Here is a 16,905-nt window from a genome sequence, read left to right as displayed (position 1 = left end):
CGCCACACTCTTCGAGGATATCCTGCAATCCACAATTCTCAACAACACGAAGAGATGGACCTTAAATTATCTGAGTGGACGTCAGTCGTTCGTAGAGTTTAAACAAGGCATACCTAAAGGTAAAGTACTATCGCCACTTTTGTTTAACTTCTACCTCTCAAAGCTCCCCACACCTCCACAAGTCGTGGACGCGATTTCATATGCGGACGACTGTACAATTATGGCGACGGTCCACAACATTGAAGAATTATGCGTTCTGGTGAATGGTTATCTCCACGAAAGACATCAGTTCTTCACTGCGCGTAACCTGTAATTATCACCAGCGAAGTCGACAACAACGAAGTCGACGAGGGTTAGTAAACCTAACCCTCGGCATCGTGGTCTTTACTTCCTCAGCTTACGCCACTGCAATCACGCACAAATTGCGAAATGGAATCAAGGTCCTCAAAGCGCTAGCCGGCAGCACTTGGGGTATGGATAAAGAAACCTTGTTAACTATATATAAAACGATTGTTCGGTCAGTGGTTAATTATGCTGCTCCAGTGTGGTCACCTACGTTCAGTGGAGAAACATTCAAAGCTCCCAAAATGCCGCCCTAAGGACTGTAACAGGCTGTCTACAAATTACCTCGGAAAATCACCTGCAAGAGGAAACTAACACAATGTCATGTTGACTAAATAGTTCCTCCTGAGATGTCATCGGAAAAGTCATACTAACATAAACATCACAATTTGTATACTCACGAGGCATGTCAGGAACTTTGTTGATTTTCATAGGAAATATATAAAACCCCCAAAAATTGCCAATTGGTCTAACTATTATTCATAATAGTGTCATAACTGGACAAACACCCTATTTCGAGCTTACGATTCTTCTATATAAAGCTAAAAATCGATGTGCATTATTGCTTCTTTCCTCAATGTGGTATTTCCATTTTAGTTTCCGATTAAGGATAACGCCTTGATATTTAACCCTATTGGTGACTAACATCGTACTCACAGGCTCCTTGGATCCTTGCTCCTTAGATGTAAAATCTTTCTCTGTGGCATAACAAAACTTTCAAGGTTAATATATACTTATATTTGTAATAAAGAAAAACAAGATATAGAAGAGGTTTAATCGATACTTTAAAGTCAATAATTCGGACTTCCACTTCGATATTTCGAAGTGTTACAAAAGAAACGACATATTCAATATACCGCCATTTTGTCTGGTGGGTTTAATAAATAATAAATACGATCCAAAATTCTTTGTTACCTTTAAGTATTGCTTTTTGTTGGCGCATTCCAGCATTGTTGGGGTCAAATGTTTAAAATTTCTCTACAATATTTATATTTTTAATGTTTTATTTTGTTTCAATACCAAGTATAATTTTTGTACTAAAGACGAAATTAAAAAATCATTATCAATTAAATGTGTGGATGATGCTACATGATTCATTATCTTTTAAAGCTTCTTAAAGAGCATTGTTATTCTATCGTCTGCTGCAAAATACAACTTTATCATTAATAAAAAATATTTAAAGAATAAAGAAGTATTATAACGTAATCGATATACATAATTATATATTTTTAAATAATAAAATTTACTGAATTTAAAAAATGGGAGTAGCATTTACTACTGTCAAATGGTTTGTTTTCGCCCTAAATAAAATATGTCTGGTAAGTTGGCTTTAAATTTACCATCAAATACATTATCCATCAATTATTTTGAATACTTTTAGTTTCTTGGCATTGGCGCTATTAGTTTGAATGCAGTGGGCTTTAAAGATTCACAACCGGGCACTGATGCTCATACATTTTTTATTTTGGCCATTTTGCTGTGTTCTCTTCTGTGCTTGACCACAATTATTGGCTGCTATGGTGTGTTTAGTGAAGTTTTTGGCATAAATGTCATTGTAAGTAGAATTTATTTAAAATATAAGTATGAGAGTATGGAAACTAAATTGTCTAGACGGAAGGATATAAGAAAAAAAAAATAACAGTATTATGGATACTTTTTAATGCGTGGGTTTTGCGGTAATAAAGGTGTGTTGACCTTTTTAAATTTAAACTCCTACAAATAAAATACTTACAGTCATTTTATATTGGGTAATGTCAACTGAAATATATTCTTTTAATATATCCCATGAGATGGCTTTTAACGACTGAGTTAGGTCATTCTTTACAAACTAAATTTTTATTTAGAGGATACTCTTGATGGGTAGTTTTTAAGGCTTTAAATAATCGTATTACATTAATTTACTGTAAGCACAAATAAAAAGGTTTACAAATTATAAAAACATTTCTTTTTCAGTATCTTTAATGTTAAACTAATAGAACGAATTTATAAATTAAATATTAGCAATTAAATTGAAATTAATATTCGAATGGGTTACCCTTAACCGATAAATGGATCAATAAAGGTCTATCGTCTTGACATCATTTAAAGGCATATTTAACTGATAATTACACAGGTTTCTGTAAGCCAAAAACCCCATTCCAAGTATAAACTAAATTTGCCATTAAATACTGTGATGTCCAGAAGTCAATAGAGAGAACAAACTTTTTAAATTGAGGTGACTTCGCGCTTTTGTAACATATCGAATAAGGCGAAAAAGTCGGTTTTTCAAGCTAAGATATCTCGAAAATCTGATGTGATGGACATATTCTGGTCTGCGGGTTAAACTATATGACCTATGTAATATTAATCACTGAAGAGAGTCTGTGTTTTGAAATAATTTATTTCAACCACCATTTAAATAACCCAGTAGTAACCCATCAAAAATCGGCACGGTCTATGGGGCACCAGTAGGCGTTAAGCCTGTTGCTCCAACCCGATCTCAGTTGTGCCAGAGCAACTGTTGTTTTATTTCTATTTCAGCTATAGGCGATGGGCGACCTCCAAGAACGACATTCATGAGGTAACCTCAAACCGTTGCACATATCTTCGTATACACGAAGATTCTTCCTGACATGCCTCGGGGGAGCATCCAATTGTGAGATGTTAAAGATGACATAAAGTTCCTTGACTTCGAGGAGGAACTTAATGTCGAGTAGGTGGTGCTCCGAGGTTATTTACATAATGGTACAGTCGTCCGCATATTATATAACTTCGACACTTTGTGAAGGTGTGGGGAGTTTAGAGAGGTAGAAGTTAAACAGTAAGGGGGATTGGACACCGCCCTGTGGTACTCCAACAAATGACGACGACCATTCAGATAATTCGCAATACATCTCTTCAAGTTGTTGGGCATGGTGGACTGCAAGACGTCCTGGAAGAGTGTGGTATGGCTGACTGTATCAAAAGCCTTCAATAAGTTCAGCTCCACTAGAAGTGCCCTTTCACAAATCCTCAGCTGGTTTATGCGCTGTGAGATCTTTGTGGCTATGACTGGGGTGGTGCTGTGCATCTTATGGAATCCATATTGATGTCGGGCTACTGTTAGATAGCTGGACAGCTGGGAAGAGGGGAGGATCGATTATCGCGTTCTTCTCTGGTTTTAGTATAGGGATGACTCTACCCTTTTTCCAGGCATTAGATACTATTATTGTCTAGTAATGAGTGGTCATTAGCAATAAAATTTTATTTTGTTTGATATCAATTAGTGGTTTGAACCCTAATTGATATCAGCAGTTTTTCAAAACCTATAAATATTAGGACGAATCGTATTGAAAAATTTCGATATGGAAAGGATCGATGAAATTTTATTTTTTTATGATTGAGGCGAGACGGACCCAGATAATTTCTTCACTATTTTTTACAGTACTCAATATTTATATTGGCGTTGCTGATCATACAATATTTACAAATACGTTCATTTCAACCGCATGAATTTTATTTCAACAATTTGAAAGACTTGGAATCAGCATGGCGTTTAGTTGAGACACAACCAAAATATATGGATTCAATTCAGTTACAAGTAAGTTTTAAAGAAATATGTATATAACGTTTTAAAATTAAAATACTCAGAAAGTGCCGTAACATGTTTTCAATGAGTTCAGGCAGTTCCAATATTTTTACCTAAAATTGTTGAATTTTATAAATCTTATTATTTTCAGCATTACTGTTGTGGTTTGTTTAATGCTCACGATTACTCGTATAAACACTTATCAATACCCGAAAGTTGTTACGCTTCGAATATTGAAACCGATGATGATGTTTTAGCCGCCAGAGTTCATCAACTAAATAATGTCGGATGTTTGGATACAGTATGGAGATCTTACAAATTCGCTATACATCGTCATGTTTTATTTAACTGGGCGCTTCTTATAACCGAGGTAAATAGATATAAATAGAAGTATTTCGGATTATTGTGACATTGATATAATAGTCCCGTAATATTAACCTCAATGCTTCTGATTCAGACTAATATTAGTACTACAATGTAAATAAAATTTCTGGCATTACACCAAATGTCACACAAATCCAATATACTCTTCTCCAAATATTGAGACGATATATAAATTTCTGTTTATTATTAATCATTCTTTTATTTAATACCTTTGGTTTCAGTTTATTACATTTGTCTATTCGATTATTTTAAGTATTTTAATATTTAAACGACGATTTCAACCACGTTTTGAAAATCTTAATCGCGCTGTTGTTCAAGAATTTGCCCAACAAAATCATTTCGGTTCTAGGCAACTACTACTGTCGAACTGATTGAAGGCACTTTTTCTATATTACATCAGAACGAACGTGTGGAGGTGGATTAAGTGGAATGGCTGCAACTCCAGTATATTTTGAAATTAAGTTATTTATTTTGGACATTTGCATTCTGTCTGCCATGTAATATGCAATACCCGTTATAATACCGTGTAATATCTATAAATAAGGAATATATTAATAAAATTTTTATTGTTAAATTGATGTTTTTAAAAATCTAATTTCTAGAATGTTATTACTGTAGCCTTTATCTCTCTACCAAATTTTATGAGGATTGATGTGTAATTTTAAGGTTTCTACGATAAACTCATTGCGAAATTGTTAGTTTTATTCTTAAACATTTTACTTAAAATTTTAGTTGACCTTTTTCTAAAAATAACAACTAATTTAAATAAAATGTTTGAATTTTCAGTAATTTTTAATGAATGATTCTTACAATAAGCAATTGCTCTCATGGAACCGACTCTTCGTGAATTATTAAGGGCCTAGGAAAACAACGCTATTGAAAGTTTCCACTGATGGTTTAAAAATTACTGCACGTACATACATATCGCTTATTTACTACAAGACTGGCATAATCCAAAATTCGGTTTTTTTGAACATAATGCTACAAAACATGCGTCATACTAAAGTCTTTCAAGGCACATCGGTGCATAGCGCTATGTGGGAGAACCATAGGCATGAAATGGGGCCATATTCCTACTATCTAATTCTAATTTATGCTTCAATAATCTGACGGACTTCTTTGGACAAAAAGTGTAATATTAAACTATTAAAGCGCGTTCAGCGTACATGCTGCTTAGGTTTAAGTGGTGGTGGTCAAGTAAGTGGTCCAGCGGAATATTAGAGCAAATACCCGAAAGAATAAACCGGGCTTGGGGTATTGAAGACCCAGAAACAGAAATATAATACCGTTAACCTAACCACAACACCAGGCAGAAGTCCTAGTAATAACGGAATGCGTAAATTAGATTAAAATAAATATGGCGCCAATAGCGCTTAACAAATTTCCCGACATCCAGAAAACAATTAGTGCGATATCAGGTGATAAAGTAAAATCTTAGACCGTATTGAATTGTAAGAATGCTCTAATCGAATAATCTTCCAGAGGTAAGGTTTACATGATATGAGTACTACGCCACTCGGGAGTAGTCGGCAACGAAAGGGCGAATGTAATTGCTTTAAAGGGACAGCAGCTTGATGTAGTTAATATGAAGAATGCGGAACTATTTGAGAATCCCACAAAGCCTCTTGGAATAATGAAACGTGTAGAACCACAAATATGCTATGGGTGACTCTAACGAGAGCAGGAATAATTTTGGAATAATTAAACGGTGTGTAGAACCACAAATTCACCCATAGGATCGGTGACCCTAACGAGAGAAGGACGAAGGCTCCTCAAAATGAGCAAGTCTGAGGTAAATATGATGGTACGTATTCTAAGTGAACACACAGGACTAAGGGCACAACTATACAAGAGGAGCGTGAAACTCTGGAGTACTTTCTTTACCATTGACAGGCTTTCGCCGAAATTTGAGCCAAATAGTGATACTATTCCGGATATGACTTCCCTAACGAAAAATGATTGGAAAATTCTTAGGAATTACGTCCAGGAAACTGAGTTTCTGAACATTCATAGAATACTATATAAGGTTTTTGTTTTCACCAACAAACATATTTCATGGAAAGGAGCAACAGGCCCTATAGTGGCCTAGGTGTATTTCTTTTGATTTTATGTAGTTACATCCTTCTAAGTATCAACCTAACCTAACAAAAGTGGTGACAACCACCTATATTTGTAAATTTCTGAATTATTCCTAGTTCGTATTTGGTCTTTGGAGAAGATAAATGCAGGTTTCAATGATTTTTCTTAGGTACAAGTCGGTCCCCTATTGGCAGTAAAGGTTTTGAAAGACAAGTCGTTTTTTAAGAATTCTGATAGAATTACAATAAGATAAAACAATAAAAAACGAAAATTAAATGGAATTCTAACAATGCAAAATACTTTATTGACCTGCAAATTCTGATGATAATAAAATGCAACAAAAATGGAATTCTGAAAATAATGAAATACAACAACAAATACACAACAATATGTATTTTTTGTATACTTTTAATTGGAAAACATAAATATACTTTTTATCTGTTTTTTTCTAATTTTATTTATGAACAAAAAATAAAATTTCACTTTAAAAAAGGTAGGCAAAAAACTTAATTGATTCACTGTATATTGAAATACTTATTTCTATATTTTTATAGACAAATACTCACCAAAACAAGTAATGTATATAGATGCAGGGATAAATCTTCTGTATAAATCCATATAACTACTGTTGCTATAATTTCACTAAGAAATATATTGGCAGACTGAAAAAAATTAACAAATAATTAGTAATGTATTTTCGAATAATTGCTAAAGAAATATGTATAATGTCACGTAAAATGAGACGTAATATTTTGGATTTTTTTTTATTTTGTACAAACAAATGCAGGTTTTTTTAACCGGTGCAAGTGTAGTGATTCACAAAATTTTAATATTTGATTGGCGTAAAAGTAATTTACCAAACACCTATTTAAAAATTACGCACATGAATTTATTCTTGTGAATAATTTAATTTTTAAGTTAAATTTAATAATTGAATTTTTAATTACTTTTTATATTCTAACGAATACTTACTATTTGTAAAATTAAAAACGATTCCATTACGGCAGCCGCACAACATATCCCCGAAATTAACATCGTTATGTAGTTCATAAACAATAAATTGTTCGGATCGGAATTAAACAATGTTAAAATAATTTCTATTATAGCACGCACCTTCAATATGTTTAACAGATTTTGTTTAATTATTCACAATTATAAGCATTTTTATTAATTTTATTTATTTCGTTTACTTACGATATTTAAACTGTTAAGAATAAGTAGAATTGATTTAATTGTTAACCTTTCGAAGACCATTTTGTAGAGTATCTAAAACTCAATTGAAACAGTAAAAATAAAATGTATAAGTTGAATCATATCAAATGAATTGCTTAAACATTTATTATTTCTCTCCAATTTCAATTGCGGTTTTGTTGAGAGTTCTAAAAATGTATTTGATTCTCCTGTATGTCTCTCTATTAAATCAAATAATTTTAACTCAAACATCGTGTTGATGTTAAATGGAGTGCACATTTTTGTCAAACAAAACTTAACGTTATTTATAAATCTTTTGATTACAAATTTAAATTTCCCGCTCTAGTGTTTATTAAATATCTGACACAGTTTAAGATCGTTAATTAAGTTAGGCTACCGGATTTGGTTGGATTTGTTTAGGAGGATGTATTATACTACATCAAATCCCAAGAAATATACCTAGGCCACTATCAGGACTATTGTGCTTTCATTTTCATGAAAAATGTTTTATCGTCCCATGTTTAGAAACTCAGTTTCCGTATGTGTCCATTCAGAATACGTACTATCATACTAACCTCAGACTTCTCGTCTTGCTCTCATTACTGTCACCCCATATTATCTTTGTGGTTCTTTCCATCATTTATTATTCCAAGAGACCTTATAGGATTCTATCATCCATATCTTAATTCTAGCCTCGTTGCGTCGAATAGTTTCGCGTTCGTCAGGTTAACTATATACATCGAGCTCCCTTCCCTGTAATGCTATATATTCGCTCTTTCGTTGTCTGATATCGCCCTAATTGTCTAGCTACCAGTAAATATGTTAGCCCCTTTTGGTACCATATTTTTTCTAATTCAATTTAAGCATACTGTTATTGATCGGTGTTGTGATTATGTAAACGGTAGTATATTTCTGTCTCTAGGTTTTCAATATGGAACAAAAAAATTCCCGACATATTCTCTGTCTGCTATGCAATTGGGCACATCCGATGATTGCGTATAGCCTTCCAATGTTTCCAATATACATTATAACAGGTCAGTTTGCCTAATGTTATGACCCGTTCGGCTGTAAGTGCCGCCTCATATCTTATAGTTGTTTCAATGGGTGGAATATTCATTCTAGAGCCTTGGTTGACGTTGGGCTTATGGCACCCTGTAGTAGTTTGATATTACACTTAGAAGTCCACCAGATTATTAAAACATAATTTAGAATTGGTCTACTTACACTTTTATAATGCCAATGTGTCATAGTTGGGCTTAGGCCCCATTTCGTGCCAATGGTTCTCCTACATTGCGCCCAGCGCCGATGTGCCTTGTTGATCCTATCCTCTATACAGTGCCTCCATTTTCATATCCGGTAAAAAATTACACCTAAGTACTTAACTCTGTCGATCACCGGTATCTTCTTGTCCAGGAAACATTGTTCAATATATTATGAAATGATTGTCTTTCTTGTGAAAAGACAGATTTCCGTCTTGGCCTTGTTAACACTTAAGCCCTTTAGATGAGTCCAGCTCAAGGACGTATACTCAGCCTCTTCAGCCTTTTCACACAAGTAATTTGGATCCTTTAGTATTACGAAATTTACGGAACACCCGGTTAACGTAAAATTGGTCTTAGGATTGGATAAGAGTATCGATGACAATGCATATCGCCTGAGAATGTTTAAACTGTTCTTGAGAGAGCTTCGTGTTTATATACCTTAAGTCGGGGGCTTTGGAATCTCAAACAACGTTAGTACCGCAAGTAGAGCTTTCACTAGTGATGCAAGTTTTGTCGATATTACTGAGTTAGTTAGTTTCCCATAAATCTAAGAGTCGATAATTTTTGGGATATTTAAAATAGAACTTTTGATATATCTGTTACAGTTACATACATATATGTCTCTATAAAATATTTAAGCAGACGCATTCTTTTACATCTGAAGTCAAAATATTAATTGGGTCTATCTGTAAGCTGGTGCTTCCAACAAGATAAGGACTCAAAACCGGATCAAATCAATATTTTTTGATTGGTTTTTGGATAAGTTGTACATATTACACCTTTTATTACAAAATTTTATTATTAAATTAAGATACATTATTCACACATAAATAAATAAATAAATAAATAAATTTGTCAATTTTATAAACCACTAATAACTATAACGTAATGTATCGGCCGTCAAATTGCATATTAACACAATAGATAAAATAATGCCTAAAATCTGAAAACAAAAAGAAATAATATTTATTTTATTTTTGCACACGTCAAAGTGCCAAGAAATGAGATCCACTCACCTCGAATCCAATCAATGAAATGTGTGCCCAGGTCTCCATGCGATAGATACTTAAATAAGCTCTTGACACCGCTGATATACAACCCTCTTCGTGGGGATAGTATGATTTTTTATTATTTTCGTAGTGATAACAACTGTCGGGAACTTTCATAAAATTATTGATATAATCAATATATCCATGTTTGCCGCAACAAGTGTACTGTAAAGGAAACAAAATATACATATATTAAAGACTACAAAAATAACAATTTTGAAGTGATTAAAACCGATCAATAGTTATTGACTTCTGGTAAAATGTTCTTATGTATTACCTGTTCAATAAAATTTAAATGTACTTACTGTTTCTTGTAATGGATTCATTTTCCCACGTTCTACAACTTCTTCTACCCATGTATAGCTGACCATAACCTCGGTTGTTGTTCGCACTCTAAGTTCATCGTAACGCCACAATTTCCAAATATGAGCAGCTATCAGTGCGAATAATATGGTAATAAACTGGAGGGAATAATTTTGAATCAATTTATAACAAAAAATCTATAACAGCGCAATTACTGTAAAAGGGCTTATGTGTAGTTTTAGAAAAATTTGTGCATGATCAGTAAATATAAACTTATTTACTGATCATGTACAAAACACAGTGGTCTTTTTACAGTTAATCAAAAAAAGATCTTACAAGTATTAACATCTTCACAGAGCCATGTACTGCACCACAGCAACCTATAAATGCCGATATAACCAATACAGTTCCAATAACGATTTGTACTATTTTCTCCGTAAAATCCGGTGAGCCATAATTGTATTTTTGCAATTCAAATATACTTTCGACTACACCTAAAATACCAAATATCTGGAAAGAATTTTCAATTATTAATTTTTGTCTAATATTAATAAGAAGCTGAATCTTTAAAATAAATAATCATGACCATTATTTAGGGTTCGTCCATTCATTTTCTTAAATGTAAATGTATGGGAGTAAAAATTTCCAACATCAAATTTTAGTGTTCTAGCTTTTATAGATTCCCAGATATACGAATGATAGTTTTATTTATAAGGGAGGTGCCACGGCCCCTTTTTGTAATTCTCCAATTTATTACCCAAATGTTCACATGGATGACAAAGTTGTTCGTGCAAAATTTGAGGATTCTAGCTCTTATATTTTCCCAGATATATGAATAGCAATAAGGGATGCCACACCCCTTATAACATAAATATATTCGAATTTTTGTATTTAATTCATATGAGAAGTGCCACGCCTACTTTTTCTAATTTGCCAAATAATTACCCAAATGTTCACATGGATGATAAAGTTGCTCGTGCAAAATTTAAGGATTCTAGCTCTAAGTGTTTTCCAGATATTCACATTTTTGTATTTAATTCATATGGGTGGTGTCACGCCCCCTCTTTCTGGTCTTCACAATTTTCCTTAAAATTGTTTATATGGATTTCAATGTTGCCCGTACAAACTTTTAGAATTCTAGCTCTAATATTTTTCCAGATACATATATGAATTTTTTATTGTATTCATATGGGAGGTGCTGCGCCCTTATTCCTAATCCGCCAATTTATTACCCAAATGTTCACATGAATGACAAATTTATTAGTGCAAAATTTGAGGATTCTAGCTTTAAGCGATTCCCAGATATAAAAATGTTTGTATTTAATTCATATGGTAGGTGTTACGCCCCCTAATGATAGTCCCGCCATTTTTCCTTCAAATGTCCATATGGATATCAAAATTGTCCACACAAATTTTGAGGACTCTAGTCGTACCATATTCCGAGATATTCGACTTTTAAGGAAGTGGGCGTGACACCTCTCCCACTTGCAATATAAAAGTAGCCTATTGTTCCTTCCAGATATAGAGGAACATACAGTGAAAATTTCAAGAATTTCGCTTCAGTGGTTTAGCCTCCTATAAGGTATAAATAAACAAACATACATTGATTTATATATATACAGATAAAGATAATGGGATGCGAGTGGAATATCTATCAAAGAAAATAATTTTTTAACTCAAGAATAAGATTTTTTCAATATTTGGCACTTCATTTCCCCTATTTTTCCAAAATGGTCGTTTTTGTTGTAATTTTTGCTCAAAAGAAAGCTTAGACTATTTTCTTTAAGAGCCTTGTGGTTGCTTGGTGGGATGCAAGGGGCTAGGACCAATAGGTAAAAAGTTACACATAAAACCCTGTATGACCAAAATATCTAACTTTGACCCCCTCTAAGTCCTGCAGTTCTGAACCAAATATCATCAAAATCGGAAGACATCGATTTTAAAAGTTGGGTCACTTAACACGAAATGACCCATATGTATATTACATTTGTGGTGAGTTTTATTACAATCAGGGATGGTAAATCCGACTGCTGTCCAATTTCTCATGGATTCTCCCTATAGGTTTGTAGTTCACAACAATTTTTTTCATCCAAAGAAGTAAGAAAATCTAATTGGGCATGATCATGAGATAGATGGACGGAACATCTATAGTCTGGCATTTCATGTTAATACACTATATTTTTAAGCAGACAAATTCTGTGTTGGAAAGTTGATTTAGGTTCATATAAAACTTATTTATTTTTATTAATTGATGTTAAAGTAATTTTCTGAACGGAACTCTAAATGAAGTAATTTTTTGATAAAAATTTGGAAGGTTATTAAATATATATAATGGAATAAACATTTTCTTTTGTGCAATATTTCACGAATTGAACGGTTTTGTGCACTCCTTAAAACTAGACTTTTTTGAGTTGTCAGTTTTCGAATATAATGTCTTGATATTTATAGTGTTTTGAAAATGAAAGGCTAATTTATTTATGAAATATTTGTTTGTAAAATCTGTTAAGGTTCTTTAACCTCCTGTTTCTGAAAAAGATATAAAAACTTTTATTATAAATGGAAAACTATAACATTACAACAATAACACTTGTATCGAATGAAAATGATTTAAAGTTTTCTAAAAACAGGGGGTCAATTAGTATTTATTTAATAAATTTGTTTTGCTTTAGATAATTAATTTTGTGTTTATTTAAAATACTTTTTTTCTTTTAATATTCCATAAAATTCTTTTAATTTTCACTATTTTTCCACTTTTTTATTTCATTAACACTCACTTACCACACATGATGTATTGAAAATAATAATAGTCCATTGTAAACAGGAACGACACGATGGCATTTTTCTCGTTTTTAAATTTTATTACAAAATATTAAAGATTTTAATGCCGTTTTTTTGAAAATCACACTATATTTTCAGTATTGTGTTTGGAATTATTTATTATTAGTTTTTGTATATGTTTTAGTTAAATGTTTTCAAAATATTAAACTTTTTGCTAAAAAACGCGTCCAAACTTTGAACGAGTAAAATTCCAAATGAAACATTTCACAAAAAAATACAAACATTGACTAAATAGCAAAAATTCACCTCAAAATGTTTAAACATTTGGCCATTTTGTTGTTGTTATTGTTAATTTATTTGCGCTCTCTATTTAATTTTTTGTAATTTTATTGTTGTTGCTGTTGGTGTTTTTGGGGCGATTAATTATGCCAAGATTTTTCCAAAAATAAGAGTACGACTGAATGAATGTCTGTTTTTGTGATTGTGGGTGTTGCTGGTCTTACGTTTGGATATTGTTGTGTTTGTATTTTATTTATTTTTTTTTTGGACGAAAGAGTGTTTTCCTTCATATGAACAATTTTATTTTGAAAAACTAAAAGTTTTTAATTGTTCATATTTTGAAAAGCAAAAATAAAACGATGTTTTTTCGCGATGGTTATTTGTTTACTATTCGATTGTAGATCGAAAAACGCAATTTTTTCCAAAATATGTAACAATATTTGTATTAATATTAGAGGCATGTGTATATTGTAGGGTTTCCGAGAGTGTTTTAAGTTATTAATTTTTTCCGAAATAATGGAAAGTGGAGTATTCCGTTACACTAAGCAATAAAACTAAATTTATAAAATTTTTTATAACTTCTTAAAACCCATTCACCCTAGTCTATAAACTACACTATAGACTAGACTATAGACTAGTTAATAGACTATACTATAGACTAGACTATAGCCTAGACTATAGCCTAGACTATAGACTAGACTATAGACTAGACTTTAGTCTATAGTCTAGTCTACAGTCTAGTCTATAGTCTAGTCTATAGTCTAGTCTATAGTCTAGTCTATGTCTAGTCTGCAGTCTAGTCTATAGTCTAGTCTATAGTCTAGTCTATAGTCTAGTCTATAGTCTAGTCTATAGTCTAGTCCAACGGTTCCCAAATGGGGGTCCGCGGACCCCTAGTGGTCCGTAGTAAAATCCTAGGGGGTCCGCGAAGACGAACGAAAAAAACATGAATAAACAATATTCTTTTATATGTATGTACAAATATCTCCAATTTTTGTGCAATAATCCTAAATTTTTTGGTGACTTTTTGAATTTTATTTTTTCGGTTGTTTATCAGGAAGAAGCTAGGCCGTACAAATTTATTGTATAACTTTTATAAAGTAAAGTATTGCGTGATTTGTAATTTTTATTTCCTGTATATGTACTGAAATATTGGTTTTTATTTCAGACAAATAATACTCTGCCTTACAATTAAATTAATTCCGGAGTATGAAGTTCAATTCAAAGACAAGCTTATTATAGATTTAAGTTTATCAAATTGTAAGCAAAAGTGTTCTTGTTTGAAAGGACTAAAATTATATATTTTCAAAACAGAGGTGACTCTTTATGCATCTCTTTATAAATATTCCAATCCGACGTGATACACAGATTTTAACTTGATTTTGTCGACCAATACATATTATTAAATTAACATCAGAAAATCCATAGCGTTTCGCGTAAATATGTAGCCAAAAACCATGAAGTAAAATAATTCGTTGGTATTTTAAAATTTAAATTTAAGTTCCAAATTCACAGTACTTTAACTAAGAGTTCAAATCATATATTATGCGGATAACGCATTCCGCAACAACATAGAAGAAGTCCAACTTTCTTATATTATTTTCTCGAAAACTTAGCTCACTTACTCAGTTCACCCTTTGCAATCGCAACAAATTTTTGAAACGTGACTCCTTAAGCACATGTGACAATATTTGATATTGATATTTTCGCTACCTTGAAGAAAAATGAACATGAAAGATCTCACGATCATAAAATGAAACATCATGTTAACATATCAACAAAGAAGTCATTCTATCTTCAAAACTTGCAATTGAAAACCTATCTGAAATATTATATATTCTCAATGTACGGGAATATTTTATAGATATGACATCTCTACATTTATTAGACCTAGGGATTAATGGACTAGGTCAATTTTCGGATGGACAATTATTTAGAACAATAGAATATCAAAATATGTATGGGGGTCCGCGAAATTAAATAAGTTCTTCAAGGGGTCCGCGAAGTAAAAATCGGTGGGAACCGCTGGTCTAGTCTATAGTCTAGTCTATAGCCTAGTCTATAGTCTAGTCTATAGCCTAGTATATAGTCTAGTCTATAGTCTAGTCTAGTCTATAGTCTATATTAATACAAATATCTAACAATATTTGTATTAATATTAGAGGCATGTGTATATTGTAGGGTTTCCGAGAGTGTTTTAAGTTATTAATTTTTTCCGAAATAATGGAAAGTGGAGTATTCCGTTGCACTAAACAATAAAACTAAATTTGTAAAATTTGTTATAACTTCTTAAAACCCATTCACCCTAGTCTATAAACTAGACAATAGACTAGACTATAGACTACACTATAGACTAGACTGCAGACTAGACTATAGACTAGACTATAGACTAGACTATAGACTAGACTATAGACTAGACTATAGACTAGACTATAGACTAGACTATAGACTAGACTGTAGACTAGACTATAGACTAAAGTCTAGTCTATAGTCTAGTCTATAGTCTAGGCTATAGTCTAGGCTATAGTCTAGTCTATAGTCTAGTCTATAGTCTAGTCTATAGTCTAGTCTATAGTCTAGTCTATAGTCTAGTCTATAGTCTAGTCTATAGTCTAGTCTATAGTCTAGTCTATAGTCTACTCTATAGTCTAGTCTATAGTCTAGTCTATAGTCTAGTCTATAGTCTAGTCTATAGTCTAGTCTATAGTCTAGTCTATAGTCTAGTCTATAGTCTAGTCTATAGTCTAGTCTATAGTCTAGTCTATAGTCTAGTCTAGTCTAGTCTATAGTCTAGTCTATAGTCTACTTTATAGTCTACGACAAAATCTGAGATCTACGAAGCTCTGAATGTTCACCTAGGAGTTTCTATAGTCTAGTCTATAGTCTAGTCTATAGTCTAGTCTATAGTCTAGTCTATAGTCTAGTCTATAGTCTAGTCTATAGTCTAGTCTATAGTCTACGACAAAATCTATTGAGAATACGATAGCATGGTGATCGCTATGAGTATATTGGTCGCTTACTGACCACTCTAACTCTTTAGTCAAGGAGCTACTCATAAAAGTAAGATCTACGACTGAGTTTCTTCCTCTTGCTGTAAATATTGGTGTATTACCGTTATTAGCCAGTACTAAGTTATGGCTAGAAATTGCTTCGAACAGAATTCGTCTTCTGGTATTGGTTTTTCGACTTCCCCATTCGATGGCCCAAGCATTAAAGTCTCCCGCTATAACTTTTGGGTTGTAATCGTCTGAATATCTTAGTAAGTGTGTAAGCATCTCTTTGAATTCACATATTGTAGCACTTGGAGGAAAGTAGCAACTATAAATGTGTATGCCATCGATTTTAGCTCTTATGAGTCCATTTTGTATGTGTTTGGGGACTTTCTTTCCACATGCCCACATCGCAGCTTTGCCGCTTTGTTCTTTCACCCATACAGTGTCATCCATGTTTTTATACTGTCGCCTTTTGTTCAGTGCTCGCTTAAAAACTGGGCATTTTCCACTGCCTGCAACATGGTTTGTGTCAGCTCCTTCCGTTTGTTTACAGAACATACATTCGGGATTATTAGTGCAGTTCTTTGCTATGTGTCCTCCAGCTCCACACCTTCTACACAATTTTGACCTGTCTTGGGAATTAGAGCATGTTGTGGAGATATGCCCAAATTCCGGACATCTGTAACATCTCCTTAAAA

General features: G+C 32.7%; 3 protein-coding genes across 3 annotated transcripts; 1 reads left to right on the top strand and 2 right to left on the bottom strand.

The window, feature by feature from the left end:
• The first annotated feature begins 1,419 nt into the window (after nt 1-1,419).
• Nucleotides 1,420-4,807, top strand: LOC119616207 (protein late bloomer). Its single transcript, XM_037972539.1, has 5 exons — nt 1,420-1,661; nt 1,724-1,897; nt 3,746-3,901; nt 4,041-4,259; nt 4,495-4,807. Exons 1-5 carry the CDS (start codon nt 1,602-1,604, stop codon nt 4,642-4,644), a joined length of 759 nt encoding a protein of 252 aa, XP_037828467.1. The 5' UTR covers nt 1,420-1,601; the 3' UTR covers nt 4,645-4,807.
• On the bottom strand, nt 4,430-7,625 carry LOC119616218. The gene is made up of 4 exons (XM_037972550.1): nt 7,547-7,625; nt 7,325-7,465; nt 6,919-7,014; nt 4,430-4,806 (listed from the first exon to the last, which is right to left on the bottom strand). The coding sequence occupies exons 1-4, from the start codon at nt 7,604-7,606 to the stop codon at nt 4,660-4,662; spliced, it is 444 nt and encodes a 147-aa protein (XP_037828478.1). The 5' UTR covers nt 7,607-7,625; the 3' UTR covers nt 4,430-4,659.
• Nucleotides 7,626-9,598: 1,973 nt separating this feature from the next.
• Nucleotides 9,599-13,209, bottom strand: LOC119615898 (tetraspanin-8). The gene is made up of 5 exons (XM_037971895.1): nt 12,936-13,209; nt 10,494-10,667; nt 10,160-10,315; nt 9,822-10,019; nt 9,599-9,748 (listed from the first exon to the last, which is right to left on the bottom strand). Exons 1-5 carry the CDS (start codon nt 12,993-12,995, stop codon nt 9,677-9,679), a joined length of 660 nt encoding a protein of 219 aa, XP_037827823.1. The 5' UTR covers nt 12,996-13,209; the 3' UTR covers nt 9,599-9,676.
• Between the last annotated feature and the right edge of the window lie 3,696 nt (nt 13,210-16,905).

This window comes from Lucilia sericata, unplaced genomic scaffold (assembly GCF_015586225.1).
Source record: "Lucilia sericata isolate MDLA Ls3-8-SP2 unplaced genomic scaffold, ASM1558622v1 Contig000002F_arrow, whole genome shotgun sequence".
Classification (NCBI taxonomy): domain Eukaryota; kingdom Metazoa; phylum Arthropoda; class Insecta; order Diptera; family Calliphoridae; genus Lucilia; species Lucilia sericata.
The sequence above is the reverse complement of the archived record's forward strand: the minus strand, read 5'-3'. Positions and strand labels throughout refer to the sequence as shown.

What these genes read in the sequence shown, in the direction of transcription:
- LOC119616207 (XM_037972539.1), top strand. Translation starts at nt 1,602, where the DNA reads ATGGGAGTAGCATTTACTACTGTCAAATGGTTTGTTTTCGCCCTAAAT. An exon ending in CCCTAAATAAAATATGTCTG is followed by an intron (nt 1,662 to 1,723) that starts GTAAGTTGGCTT and finishes GAATACTTTTAG; the next exon opens with TTTCTTGGCATTGGCGCTAT. An exon ending in TTTTTGGCATAAATGTCATT is followed by an intron (nt 1,898 to 3,745) that starts GTAAGTAGAATT and finishes TATTTTTTACAG; the next exon opens with TACTCAATATTTATATTGGC.
- LOC119616218 (XM_037972550.1), bottom strand. Translation starts at nt 7,606, where the DNA reads ATGGTCTTCGAAAGGTTAACAATTAAATCAATTCTACTTATTCTTAAC. An exon ending in TTCTTAACAGTTTAAATATC is followed by an intron (nt 7,466 to 7,546) that starts GTAAGTAAACGA and finishes AACATATTGAAG; the next exon opens with GTGCGTGCTATAATAGAAAT. An exon ending in CGTTTTTAATTTTACAAATA is followed by an intron (nt 7,015 to 7,324) that starts GTAAGTATTCGT and finishes AATTTTTTTCAG; the next exon opens with TCTGCCAATATATTTCTTAG.
- LOC119615898 (XM_037971895.1), bottom strand. Translation starts at nt 12,995, where the DNA reads ATGCCATCGTGTCGTTCCTGTTTACAATGGACTATTATTATTTTCAAT. An exon ending in TTTTCAATACATCATGTGTG is followed by an intron (nt 10,668 to 12,935) that starts GTAAGTGAGTGT and finishes AATTCTTTCCAG; the next exon opens with ATATTTGGTATTTTAGGTGT. An exon ending in TTTCATTGATTGGATTCGAG is followed by an intron (nt 9,749 to 9,821) that starts GTGAGTGGATCT and finishes TTTTGTTTTCAG; the next exon opens with ATTTTAGGCATTATTTTATC.